Raw genomic sequence first — 13,299 nt, forward strand, 5'->3', positions numbered from 1 at the left:
GCAGTGTCCTGCTGTTCCTCTGCCTGCTCTGTGTTGCATCAGAGTTCATCTGGCTTCCAGCTCTGACAGATTACACACATATTTTTCCCTCTAAGGCTCTGCACAGTTGCTCACCCTCAGTCAGCATGACTGTGGTCCCAAGTCATTAAAGACCTATGCAAGCTATTCATTTTTCTAAAGAAAACCAGGTTAGAAAACCTCCAGGGCACTTGCACTAGGCAAGATAATTTTATAGTAGCTTTTCCCACTGTACTAGCTTGCCAATGTTTGAGCACTTCCCCTCCGTGTTCTTATTCCATTCAAAGTCCGGAGTTTCACTTTCATTTCTCTTGGGCACTTAAGTTTCAGTTCTCTTTCAGCACTGCCCTCTCCCTTGCTGACACCTCCCTCAGCTACTGAATTACTTGTAAACCCATTTGGAATAGCTTTGTCTTCTTTTTGCTTTCTCATAATATTTCCTTATCCTTTTTTTTTTTCTTTCCTGACTTTGCATCTTCCTCATCTCTTTTCCTCGAGTATCATAGTGTAAACCATTAAGAAGGGAAAATTAAGAAGAGCTGAGTTAATTAGGTTCTTAAGCTTATTTGTGAAAATAAGAATCAGCTTGGGAACTATCATAAATAGGGACGGGCTTCAAGCATTTTCTGGATGAGGAGAGTGTACGTTTAACCACTACCCTCATGAATTTGTGATTTACCTGACCTTTGTGGATTTTTGAATGGAACAGCATACCTTCTCTTTCTGTCCTCAGCTCATTCCCACAAAAATAAATTCCTTTTGCACTCTCCATGGTTTGATCTGTTTGGAACTATGTCACATTTTATTTGAATCACAGAGTGTTAAAGTAGGAAACGCTATTTCTAACATTTGGATCATTGCAATTCTGATCTTGCGAATTCTCTTCAGACTGAATATCTGTTCAAATTACTAAGCAGAAACCTCAAGCCTTATTTCTGTACTTCCACAATTCCAGCTTGGCACATCCCCCAAGACAGTCTCAGTAATTTTTCTTTGGGGGGAAAAAAACAACAATAATATGACAAGAATTGCTGTAATTCTAGAATTACCGCTTCACAATGACGACGTAAGAAAATATTCTACTGTGGCATTATCATAGCTGCTTTGAGGAATGACTGCAGGGATCTGGAGTGATTCACAGTCCAGCCCAGCCATAAGCAGCAAACAGAATCAAATAAAAGAGGATAAAACAAGTTTATGAGACTTCACGACACTTTTCTTCACCTCCCTAGTCCTGGGACCAGCAAAGAACTGTTGGCAGTCTGGGATGGAAGGGTAAGGTCCGACCCACTTCCCAGTCCCCTCCCCACTCCTGAAGATTTGGTTTGGACAAGGCTAGTGCTCCTGTGATGCCAGTGAATGAGGAGAGCTGTGCTGAGTTGGGGTCAAGTCCATTTGTGTCACCAGAAGAGGACTGAGCTGCCACTAGGAACTTATAAACCCAACATGAGCTACCTTCAAATTAGTCATTTAATGTTTAAAAATAGAATACATATGTTTGCTGTACATGCATAAAAATGCAAGAAATTATATAGTCTATAACTCAAATTATATATATAGAAATTATATATATAGAAATTATATAGTCTATAACTCAAGTCTGCTCTGTGACAAATCTCAGTGGTGCATACAAGACTATTATAATCTGCATGACAGTTTCTTAGTTGTTTGATAAAGCTCCTCATCGTAGCACCATTGGCTCCTGGACAAACAGGTAAGGGGCAGTCAGCTCTGGCAGTTTATACTCTGTGGCTGTAAGCAGCTCAAGGATGCTGCTCTGCGTAATTGTAACAAAAATTAATTTTTTATTAATTCAGTGTGCTGTTAAGGAAGCCACAGGCTTGGTTCTCCTTTTCAATACACTTCCTTTTTGTAACTGTGGGGGAATCAAAGTGAGGAGCATTGCAACTTTCTGACTACTCAGAGCACTGCTTAATCTTGTAATTGTAGGCTTTTCATCGTGGAACACAACAGTTGGGAACCCAGTTGGGGGAATGAGAGCGCAGCACGCCTGCTATTTCCTAACAGAGTATCCCTAAGCCATTTGCTATATTTTTTCTGTATTTTTTTCTTTATTTCTCTATTGTTAAAAAAAAAAAAAGACACGATTCTAGAGCAATAGTAGTTTTAAAAAAGGAGACATCTTACAATAGCAGAAGTTTCAAGCGCATTAGAATTTGGAAAATAGGAAATAAATTTAGAAAGGCCTGTAGCAGCCATGTTTCCACACTCAGCATTGTTCCAGCACCGGCACGGCACAGCTCTGGGCCCGCTCCCGCCGGCTCTGGGCAAACCCACGTGGCTCCGCACACCAGAGCCACCAGGCAACGCACGGGCTCATCTCAGGGAAATCCTTCATCCAGGAGATAGGGAGGCTCGCTCGGACCAGTCCCAAGCGAACTACTGACCCGTTCCCATCGGCGCGACGAACGGCATTCACCGGGCAAACCCGGAGGCCCCGACCGTTCCCAAAGCGGGCGCCGCTCCCTGCGATGCGCGCGGGGCGGGGCTGCGGCGGCCGCGCGTGCCCGGGGCGCGCCGCGCGCGCAGCCCCGCGCGCAACGCGCCGCCCCGCCTCGCGCCCCCCGGCCGCCGGCCGCGGGCGGGCGCGCGCGCTGACGCGGGCGGCGCCCATAGGCGGAGGAGAGCGCGCGCGCTCCGCCCGCCACCCCCCCCCTTTCCCCTGCCCCCCGCCCCGCCGCTCCCCCGCCGGGAGCTCGGGCCTCAGCCGGTCCCGCCGCGCCGGCCCAGGGCCGCGAGCGCTCCACCGCCGGCGCCTACCGGCTCTGCGCGGGCGCCAGGCACAGGCGGGGAGGGGGAACCGCCGCGGGAGCGCGCCGGGGGGGGGGAGGCGGAGACGGGGAACGGCCGCCGCCCCCGCGAGCGAGTCGAGCCCCGCCCCGCCCGCCCACTCCCCACTCCCCGCCCGCCGGGACCGTTTCGGCCGCCTTTCCCCCCGCTCCGCGTGCGCGCGCGCCGCTCCCGCGCCGGCCGGGCCGCATGAGCGGCATGAGCGGCTCCGCCTGAGCGCCGCGCGCGCCGCCACCTCCCCGCTGCCGCCGGGTCCCGGCGGGCGTCGCGTCCCCCCCGCGCCGCCGCCGAGGATGCTGAAGATGAAGCTGCCCCTGAAGCAGACGAGCCACAAGGCAGCGGCGGCGGAAGATGCGACGGCGGCGGGGTTGAAGGAGCCCGGTGGTACCCTGGACTGTCACCTCCCGTTGCAGCAGCAGGTGCCCCGGGCCCGCGGGGGCGCCTCCGCGGCGGCGGGGAGGGGGTGTGGGCTGGAGAGGCCGAGCCGGCTGCACGGCCTGGGGCCGGGGCCTGGGCCCGGCCCGCCGCCCCCCCCCGCCTCGCTGGGCGCTCCGGGCGGCGGCGGTCCCGGCTCGGCGGCCGCCCGCACCGACAAGGAGACGGTGTACGAGTGGTTCGGGCTGGTGCTGGGCTCGGCGCAGCGCCTGGAGTTCATGGTGGGGCTGCTGGACCTGTGCAACCCGCTGGAACTGCGATTCCTGGGCTCCTGCCTGGAGGACCTGGCCCGCAAGGACTACCACTGCCTCCGCGACTCGGAGGCCAAGGCCAACGGGCTCAGCGACCCCGGGCAGCTCGGCGACTTCCGCGACCCCGCCGTGCGCTCCAAACTCATCGTCTACCTGGCCCTGCTGGGCTCCGAGAACCGCGAGGCCGCCGGCCGCCTGCACCGCCTCCTGCCCCAGGTGGACTCCATCCTGCAGAGCTGCCCGGCGGCGCGGCGGGCCCCGGCTGAGGAGGAGGAAGAGGAGGAGGAGGAGGGGGACGTGGTGGTCGTGATGGACGGAGCCGCCGAGAACGGGCAGGCCGGGCTCCCCGCCGCCCAGGGCCTGGGCTGCGGCGCGCAGGAGGAGCTGCTCCTGCTCTTCACCATGGCCTCGCTGCACCCGGCCTTCTCCTTCCACCAGCGGGTCACCCTGCGGGAACACCTGGAGCGGCTGCGGAGGGCCCTGTGCGGGGACCAGGAGGAGGAGGAGGAGGGCTTCGGCCGCCACCCAGCCCAGGTAACGGCGCGTCCTGCGCCCTTCCTTCTGCGCCATCTCAGCGGGTGGTTTCGTCCTTCTTCCATCGCTCCCTCCCGTTTTCGTAGGAGCGGCTGCTTGCTTTCCCCGAATCCCCCCATTGGGATGTGGTCCCTTCCGTCCTCCCCCTACCACGGCAGTGTCAGCCCTGGCCGCCCCCACAACCTCCTGCGGAGTGTCTACTACAAATTTCTTGGCGGGGGGAAGGGCTGATTTTCCTAGCCTGCCATGCTTTCTGGAACGCTGTTTTTTTTTCTGGAACTCTGCCGTGCTGGAGTGCAGGGTGCACAGTACTGAACTGGCTGCCTTGTACGCTGTAGGTCACTGTATGAAGCAGCAGTACAGGCAACAGCTTGACTAGACTTGTAAAAATAGAAATAATAATAATGCTAGATAGATACTAGATTGCCTAAGAGAGCATTCTCTAGGGGCTTCAAACCAATAGAACAAGTTGAAATAATTTTTTATATCGAGTCTGCTTCCTTGCCCGCCCCTTCACAGAATGAGACACAAGCTTGAACTTGGCAAGAATCAGGGCAGCAGTCGGGTCACCAGCTCTAAGGCTGGTTCTCTGAAACACCAGGTTCAGTGAGATGGCTGACAACATTAGGGAAGAAGTGGTAATGATTCCACTAAAGAAACAAATTAAAATGTCACAGCTGGAGCTTCTCTGCAGAGAAAAACTGATTTTTTGGGTGGCTCTCAGGAAACAGCAAAGCTCATCCTGAAAGCAGATGTGCCACTTGTTGCTAGGATGTGGCTGTCACCAGGGATGAGGACTTGCAGTGAGTGACAAGGGAAGCATTCTCCTGTGCAGTAGCTCTGTTGAAGCAGAGGTTTTCCTGCAGTGCCATTCATTGCTGCCCTCTTGATGAGCATTGGCTTTAAAAATTGCCCCATATTTATGCAGCCAAGCTGTTCTCAAGGAGCTCTGCAGTTTTTGATCTACAGATGGCCTCTCGTGCAAAGGGGAAGGAAGGGTTGGAAGACGGGTGTTTGTAGTGCTGTTCCACTGAACCCATCAGGTTTTCATGAGTTACTTGACAGAAAAGGGTACAAAGCAGTAAGTGATGGGGTTTTGGGATTTTGTTTCTAAGTTTGCTGGCAGTGCAGTCCATTTCAGCCACTTGTAAAAAACTTCTGCATTGCCTGCTGTATGAAAGGTATGGCTCCTTCTCTTTGCTAAAGATGGGGTATGCTCTTGAGGAGTACTCAGAGGAGACAGGGATCAATTTCTAAGCCTTCTGGTATTATATTTATTAACTGAATGCTTATATCATTTAAAGGCCAAAATGCATTTGGCAGGTCATAAAGTAATGGGCAGATGTTACAGACCTGAAATCACAATGAATTTGGAATATCAGTCCAAAAAGTGTTTATTTTGGCTCATTGGCCTGCATCAAGTCTAGTTCTATCCCAGAATTAATCCTGAAAGTCCATCTTTCCGGGGAAAAGATTGAATTGCAGGAAGTGGTAAGACTGGACACTGTCCCTTCTGGGTTTAAAGTGCTAGTAACCGGAAACATACTTCCTGCCTGGAACTGGCACAGCAATTGTAGCTGCTCAGTGTGTCCCACCAACTGCAGTTGGGAGAGCAGGCTCCCGTGAACTACTGGAATTGAAGTCAGTTTTGTGCAGTGTTCTGGCTTCTGTATAAAAGCAGCTGTCCAAGTTGTGGTGGTTTTGTTTACTCGGGGAACACTGAGAGACCCGAGTCAGCTTGGCTGAACATGCACATCACATACATAGTCGACACAGCGGTGAAACGGCAACGCTTCCCTAGGCTTTCCTTCCCCTCCCCCCTCTCTTAATGGCTAATTGTAAATACAGCACGGCCTTTCTGGGAAATAATGGCTGACAGGGAACACAGGGATCGGTGAATTTCTGCTGAGTATTTTCAGTCAGCGTTCCACGGGGACGGTGGGACCCTCGCAGATAAAACGCTGGAGATGGAGCCAGTAGCAGAGTTAAAGGCTGCCTGGCAAAATGCTGCCGTAGCATTACACTGAACTTGATTTAAAATCCTGTCGGGTGTCCGCAGGCCTTTTCTCCTCCTTTAATCTCTGAAATTTGAGTGCCTTCAGGGCTCTGCGTTTGTGACTGGAACGGTTCGTAAAGACCTCTGAAATTTTATTCGGCTGGGCTCGTGTCAGAAGGGCTGGGCTCCATCTCGGCGAATAACGCGCTCCGTGCCGGGCAGCCCAAGCAGCTCCACTCGGCAGCCCTCGCAGTGGTCGCGGTGCTCCCCCTCCGGCCGCGGCCGCACGGGAAGCGCTCGGGCAGGCGGTGCCTGGGAGGAGGACAGGGACTTTCTCTTCCCTGTAGAGGGACACAGCCGGGCGGCGAGGGCAGAAGAACCGGCAGGAGGGGCTGAGCACGGCGCCCCAGCCCACCGAGCACCGTCATGGCCCGGGGAAAGGGGGTGACCCCTCTCTTTGTTTGCGGGGAGTCACGGATCGCCCGCGCCCCGTGAGGGCACAGCCGCGCTGCCCCTCCGGGCAGCTCCGCAGCCCCCTGCGCGGACAGGGACGCGGTGACTGACGGTGGCCGTCGCTTCCCGCCCCGTCCAACATGGCGGCGCTGGCTCCCGGTCACGTGTCCCTGGGGCGGCGCCCGGCCCGGCCCGGCCCGGCGGGAAGGGGCGGTGCCACCATTGCATAACGAGGGGGGGGGGGGGGGGGGGGGGCTCGGCCCGGGACCGCTCCGCTGCCCAGGGCGGGAAGCGTGCGTGCCGGGACTGCGGCGTGCTCGGTTGTCGGGCAGAGAAAGCGCAGCAGCGGCTCTGTGCACAGAGGCTGCCAGCTCTGCTCTGGTCTTCTCGTGCTTAGCGCTCCCGGGCGTTCTCGGCTCCCGGGCTCCCGGCTTCTGACTCGTCGGAAGGCGGTCACTGAGCTGTTGTTCACCGTGTGGGCCGTGAAATACGAATGTATTCCTCTGGCTGGCAGCAGCCAGGCATAGGAAATCAGTCTGCAAACGTGAGAGAGTTCAGAGCTGGAGTAGAGTCAGGTGGTTTGTCAGTTTTGAATTCTTTAGGGCGAAGGAGTGTGCTATTGCACGTGGCGTATCTAACTAAATGGCTCGGTTTGAGGTTTTAAGGAGCTGTAACACCTAGCTTTAGTCTTTAGTGAACACCAAGGCTTGGGAGGTTCACCTGCAAAGAATTTGTGGGTGATTTACTAGAACATAAAGCAATTTGCTTTTTCCCATTGTTGGGGTTCCGTTTTCTGGTTAGGGTCTGTGTTGTCCGATAAAATTGAGCTCTCAATAAGTTGCTTCATGACAAAGGGTTAATAAGATTGTTGCTATTTTTAGTGCCTTATTTCAATGCTTTTGAAAAATGTAACTTTTTTAGTGATATATTTTAACAAATTCAGCTCAAAACATGAGTTCTAAAGTTGTGGGAGGTAGGACTTGCAGTGGGATGGGCAAATCTAGGATTACCTTACAGTTGATAAATTTGGTTGCGTTACAAAGTGTTCTGAATTAAGTTTAGGGATTTCTTATGCTTAAAGTAGAAACACTTGATACTGTTTTCAAATTCTTAATTTAAGGTGTGATTTATAAGAACATCTTTTGGAAAAAAGTCATTGGTATGTTAAACTGCAGAATATCAACTTCGAATCTGAAGTTGAAGTATAAGAATAAATCAGCAGTATTCGCTGCTGAACAAAAGAAGTGTTAGTGTGCAAAGATCCTGTTGATACCACTGTATATTGGTTTAAGTAGCAGAACACATAGCTTAACTCTTGCGTTGATTATTTTTGTTTAATAAGTGCATCGTTATCAAAGGAGTTTGACTTTATTGTTTATCTTTCTCCATCCCATCGGATGTCTGGGATCAAAATGCTGAAATACTGAAGAAGCTCTGTGTATCTATGAACATATTAAACGTGGCTTGCATTAGGCACTGGAATATTTAATCAGGCATACTTGACAGGAATAGAACCAAGGTTCTGTTTAAATAAGCAATCTCCTGGAGATAATGGTTTGTTGAATAGTAATATAATTAGTTGGCTGCAGGATTCTTCACAGAAAAAAAGTCTCTGCTTACAAACAAAGGGGAAGTTTCTATTTACAGAGTATTTTTCTTAGTGCACTTCTATTTATAGGATATTTTGTATGCAAATTAGAAGAGTGCTTTTATAATTGATCTTCAGTCACTTGCAGCAGAATAAGGTAGGGGAATTTAATTTTAGAATCTAAGATCTCTGTCTGCAGTGCACTGTTTTTAGTGTCATAGAGTTGAGTATAAGGAAAAGTGTATCTTCAGAGTCTGGTTTAAATAGGAGACATAAAGATAAAAAATGTCATTTCAGTCTTGGCAAAGATCTTTTAAATGGTGATGCACTCCAGGGAAATACAAATGTTTTACAAGTTTTGCATACTGAGATAAAAAGTATTCCAGCTGCCTCAGAGAACCTAACAGCCTTGTCTCTAAACAGGAATTTCTCTGTCTCCAAACAGGAGTTAAGAATTTCCAGAAACATTACTGGAAGTCTTCTAGAAAGGAAGTCATAGCTAGATAAAAAAACAATGCCTAAAATGAATGAGTTCTATGTAGATGTGCATGCTGATGTTCCAGGAAATTGCAGAGTAAAAACTTTCACTGCTTTGAGCTGTTTTAGCTGTTTAATTCTAAATATGAGGTGTTAGTACAAGTTTGTAGCCTTTCCCAGTCCCATTATACTGAGTTAATTAGCCTCTTTGTTGTCCCTGACAGTTTGTTCTCCAGCAGAGTAAATGAATACTGAGGGTGTTGAAAATACACCCGTGACTTCCTAATGCTTGAACTTCGATTCTTGCAGTTGAACTGTGGTCCAGTTTTCAGGGTTGCCCAATGCTGACTTATTTATAGGTAGCAGGATCTCCCTGGGCTTGGAGTGCAGAGGACTCTCAGCTTTTTCTAAAGAATTGCAGAAAAGGGTGCAGACAGCAGCAGTAAGGTAGTTGTGTCTGTGAACCCTCTGAAGTGTGTAGGATTCTGCCTGTTTAAATCTGTCACCTTGTTTGTCATTATCAGTCTCTAGCCATAGCTGTTCTAGAAAACACTACAGGTGATTCTTTTAACTGTAATTAAAACAAAATACCTACTTTTCCTTCAAGAGTTGGTGAATTTCTATAGTATCCTCCAAGTCTAAGGGTTTATGCTTCTGGAGGCCAAAACTGGAAGAGATCTGGCTAGGAGCTGCATTCCTTTGTGAGTTTATTGCCTTTCCTCAGCCTCTTAATCTTGTCTTTTTGGGAGAAGAAAGTAAAAATACTTCAAACAGCTAAAGAAAACATAGTGTCTTTGGAAGTGTCTTAGGAGCAGTATAATCACAAGACAGAGATTTTCTGTTATTTGAAAATGCTGTACATAAAAGAATACTTTCAAACTATGCTGGAGTTCAAGGATTGGACAAAATGACATTGCTCTTTGATTAAATGTAGTAATGAAGGCATCCTCCCTTCTCAGTACTGACTGTACTTCAGTGAACTACTCTTTAGGGGCAAATGTTTTTTAAATCTTCCTATCACTCTAGACTGTTATAAGAATAATTTTTTGTATTAGTCTGAACTGCTACATTCAAGTAATTTTATTTTTATTCACTCAGCTGACAGTAGCACAAGTATTGATGTTGCAGGGTTGTTGAATGAGCAACCACCTGGGGACAGAGTAACACTTGAACTGATGCTTGGCTGGCTCTAGCTTCAAGTTCTCTACTGTGTCATGGACTAGCTGGGTTGGACTGAAACTGGTTTAGGTCCTGTTAGAAGCTCAGGTGGAGGTGAGACTTAGACACACTGTGTTTCTAGCAAACACGAGGGGCATTATTCCTCCAGCACTGTAAATCATAGGTGTAGCTGCCCTGTCTGGTACTTCAAATGTAATTGCCACAGGCTGAATTTGTTCATGTGATGTAAGAGGATTGGTATGCCCTTTGTCTCAAAATTGTTATGATTTGGTAGTGCTGTACGTTAGTATGTGATTGCTGAAGCTGTCACGTGGTGTCATTTTCTTCTCAGAATCAGCTGATGTTTTGTCAGGTTTCTGTCTCCATTACAGTGTTTTGTTGCAGCCTCTTACAGGCAAACTCTTAACATAGTTTTGCAAAACAAATATGCTTTTAAGTACTTTCAGGCACCTGTGCATACTCTCTATGCAGTCCAGCTTACTAGGTGTGAGTTAATAGGGCAGTTGCACATAATCCATTTGAACTGTATGTTCAGCCAGTCAGGCTTTTACTGCACATATTATGGGATTTTATGTCTGGTCAAAGAACCATGAAGGGACTGAGATTGGCTGTGACCTCTGGAGGTCATATTGCTTAATCAGGGCTACCTACAGCTTATTCCCTAGGACCATGTCCAGATGACTTCTGAGTGTTTTCAAGGATGTAGACTACACAGCCTGTCTGGGCAACCTGTGCTCAGTCACCCTGACAATGAAAAAGTGTTTCCAGATGTCCAGAGGGAACCTCCTGTGTTTCAGCTTCTGCCTGTTGCTTATGTCACTGGTCATTGCTAAAAAGAGCCTGGCTCCATCCTCATTGCACCCTCCCTTCAGATGTGTATGTACACACACACACATTTTTATATGTATAGATCTTTTTCTGCAAAGCTACTCTATAGACTGTTAGGTCCCCAAATGTGTGGCACCTGTAGTTATTCCTGTCCAGGTGTAGGATTTTGCACTTTCCCATGGTGAACTTTCTGAGGCTTCTGTCAGCCCATTTCTCTGGCTGTGATTCTATGTGGAATAAGCATTATTGTGCTAGAGGTTGATTCTACATGTTAAAAGATAAGTTGACATGGAAACATCTAAGTTGTATGTTGGTTTGGCCAAAAGAGAGATAATTTGGCGGGTCTTTGTGGTCCTAGATCTTGGGGCTGATTCTGCTCTATTGGATGGTGCCCTTGCATAGTTCAAAGTTTGCAGATTGGAGCATGGCTTAGCAGCAGTGTCTGTTGGGCATTTGTCTGCTGTCTTGGTCTTGCATTTGCCTAGCAGCTTGTCTGAGACAGTACTGGATTTTTTTGGTTAGGGGACAATCTGTTGTATCAACAGTGGTAAGCATTAAATAGTTTGCATTTGTGAGTATTGCATATGCTGGATTTTCATTTTAAAATGTTCTATTCCTGTAGCCAAGCCACACCATAAAGTGATGGGATGCAGGTACAGTTGCTCGGAGTGTTGAATTAGGCTTCATCTCTGCTGCTGTAGTCATCAGGAGAGGGTTCAGCAGCACAAAAATACGCAGGCAGTTTCACCTGGTTGTTGCTGCTTGAGAGGAGATGTTAAACCTTTATGGTACCACAGCTATGTAGTAATACATCTGCGTATCACAGCTGTGAAGCAATGAGGGTAAGAGCCTGCAAGTTTTGTTATAAGCAAATCATGGCTTTGGTCTTGTAATTGGCGCCACATCTGTTAATGATTATTCTGACATCGCTCAATTTTGTTGAAGGTGCAGATGCTGTAGTTGATAGCTCACAATCATGAGTTAGACCTTGATTTTTTCCAAAATGCCTTCTTTCATCTGACATTGTTTGTCACTTCCCACTTGTAGATGAATGAACAAGCTGTGCCAGTTTATACATCTGCACAGCCTGCAAGGCTGAGTAGTGCTGTACCTCATAGCACATTTACTGTAGTTCTTGCAGAAAAATAATATTTCATATTTGGGCATGTTGAACTAATCAAGCTGTCCAGCTGCTGCAAGTGTGTTTTCCTTGTTGGTGCTCATCAGAGCTGATAAATGAATAGTTCTTTTATGAAAGTGCAGTGCAAGCATCAGAAGATTTACGTGCATCAATTGCTTGCTCGTGATGATTAGTAGGCTATCCAGTAACAGACTTCACTGCATATTGCCAAAGCAATGACAACATGACATTGTTTGATCAGTCATCTACATTGATAGAAGGCAGAGTTTGGACATCTGTCACGTGTAGGTTAGCTGAGATCTGCTCAGCTCACATGGCATTAGACAGAGCAGCATCCTTCTCAGCAGGATGGCTCACCACTTTATGGATTTGGTGCTTGTGTTACAGACAAGCACCCCTGGACCTTGGGGCATAAATACTTCTGGACTCTTCCTCAGGAGGCTGATTGGTAGAGTAGCATGAAATAAGCCCCAGAGGGAAGAGGGGCCCCAGAAAATTGATTGATATCACAGAATCACTTATTCTAAGCTCATTAGTGATGCATCCCATTGAGGAGGATGTCAGGCAGAAATACTAGGAGGCCTGCGTGGATAAGTAAGTTGCTTCTCAACAAAATCAAACGTGTAACGGAAGGCTACGAAGGGTGGAAGGCAGTGACAGATACCCTGGGAGAAATATAGACAAGCTGTTTGAGCAGCCGAGTTAGGAAAGCTAAAGCCATGATAGAACTAAATCTAGCCAGGGATATCAATGGCAACAACAAAATCTTATGTAGATAGATGGGTGGTAAGAGAAAGACTCTGAGTAAATGGCATATATGGTCACTTGGGATATGGAGAAGGCTGAGGTACTCAATAACTTTTTTTGCCTCAGTCTTCACCTGGTGTTCCAGCTCACACCATTGGAGTCATGGGCGCCAAGGCAGAATCTGAGAGAATGAGGAACCACCAGCTGTAAGAGAACATGTTGAAGACTATCTAAGGAATGTGGAGGTGCTCAAGACTATGGGACCTGATGAGATGAATCCATGGGTCCTGGAGGAATTGACAGTTGAAGTATCTGAGCCTCTATCCATCATACTTCAGAAGTCATGGCAGTCTAGTGAAGTTTCCACTGACTGGAAACGGGGAAACATAAGCCCCATTTTTAAAAAGGGAGATAAGGAAGACCCAGGGAACTAGAAGTTGGTCAGTCTCACCTCTCCCTGGCAAGATCATGGAACAGATCCTCCTGGAACCCATGCTAGTAAGGCACATGGAAAATAAGGAGGCATTTGATGGCAAACATGGCTTTGCTGAGAACAGATCAATGCCTGACAAATTTGGTGGCCATCTACATCAGGGTGGTAGTGTTGATAGGAGGAGCGACTGACTTCATCTCCCTAGACTTGTGCAAAGCATTTGACACTGTCCCACATGCTGGCCTTGTCCCTAAACTGGAGAGACATGGATTGACAGATGGACCACTCGGTGTATAGGGAAATTGGCTGGCTGGTCACACTCAAGGAGTTGTTTTCAAGGGCTCCCTGCTCCAAGCGGAGACCTGTGACAACTGCAGTTCCTTGGGGTTGGTACTGGGATGGGTGCTG

At 48.6% G+C, this 13,299-nt stretch overlaps 1 protein-coding gene across 4 annotated transcripts in view; it reads left to right on the forward strand.

Moving 5' to 3' along the window:
• The first annotated feature begins 2,969 nt into the window (after nucleotides 1-2,969).
• The window catches only part of ZCCHC2 (zinc finger CCHC-type containing 2), a 44,266-nt gene continuing 33,936 nt past the window's right edge, over nucleotides 2,970-13,299 (forward strand). For all 4 annotated transcript variants that reach the window (XM_084207541.1, XM_084207542.1, XM_084207543.1 and 1 more), the window contains exon 1: nucleotides 2,970-4,049. In XM_084207541.1, the coding sequence (XP_084063667.1) occupies nucleotides 3,123-4,049 (927 nt within the window). In that variant the 5' untranslated portion in view covers nucleotides 2,970-3,122. The remainder of the gene's footprint in view (nucleotides 4,050-13,299) is intronic.

Source organism: Fringilla coelebs (assembly GCF_963513975.1).
Source record: "Fringilla coelebs genome assembly, chromosome: 1".
Taxonomy (NCBI): domain Eukaryota; kingdom Metazoa; phylum Chordata; class Aves; order Passeriformes; family Fringillidae; genus Fringilla; species Fringilla coelebs.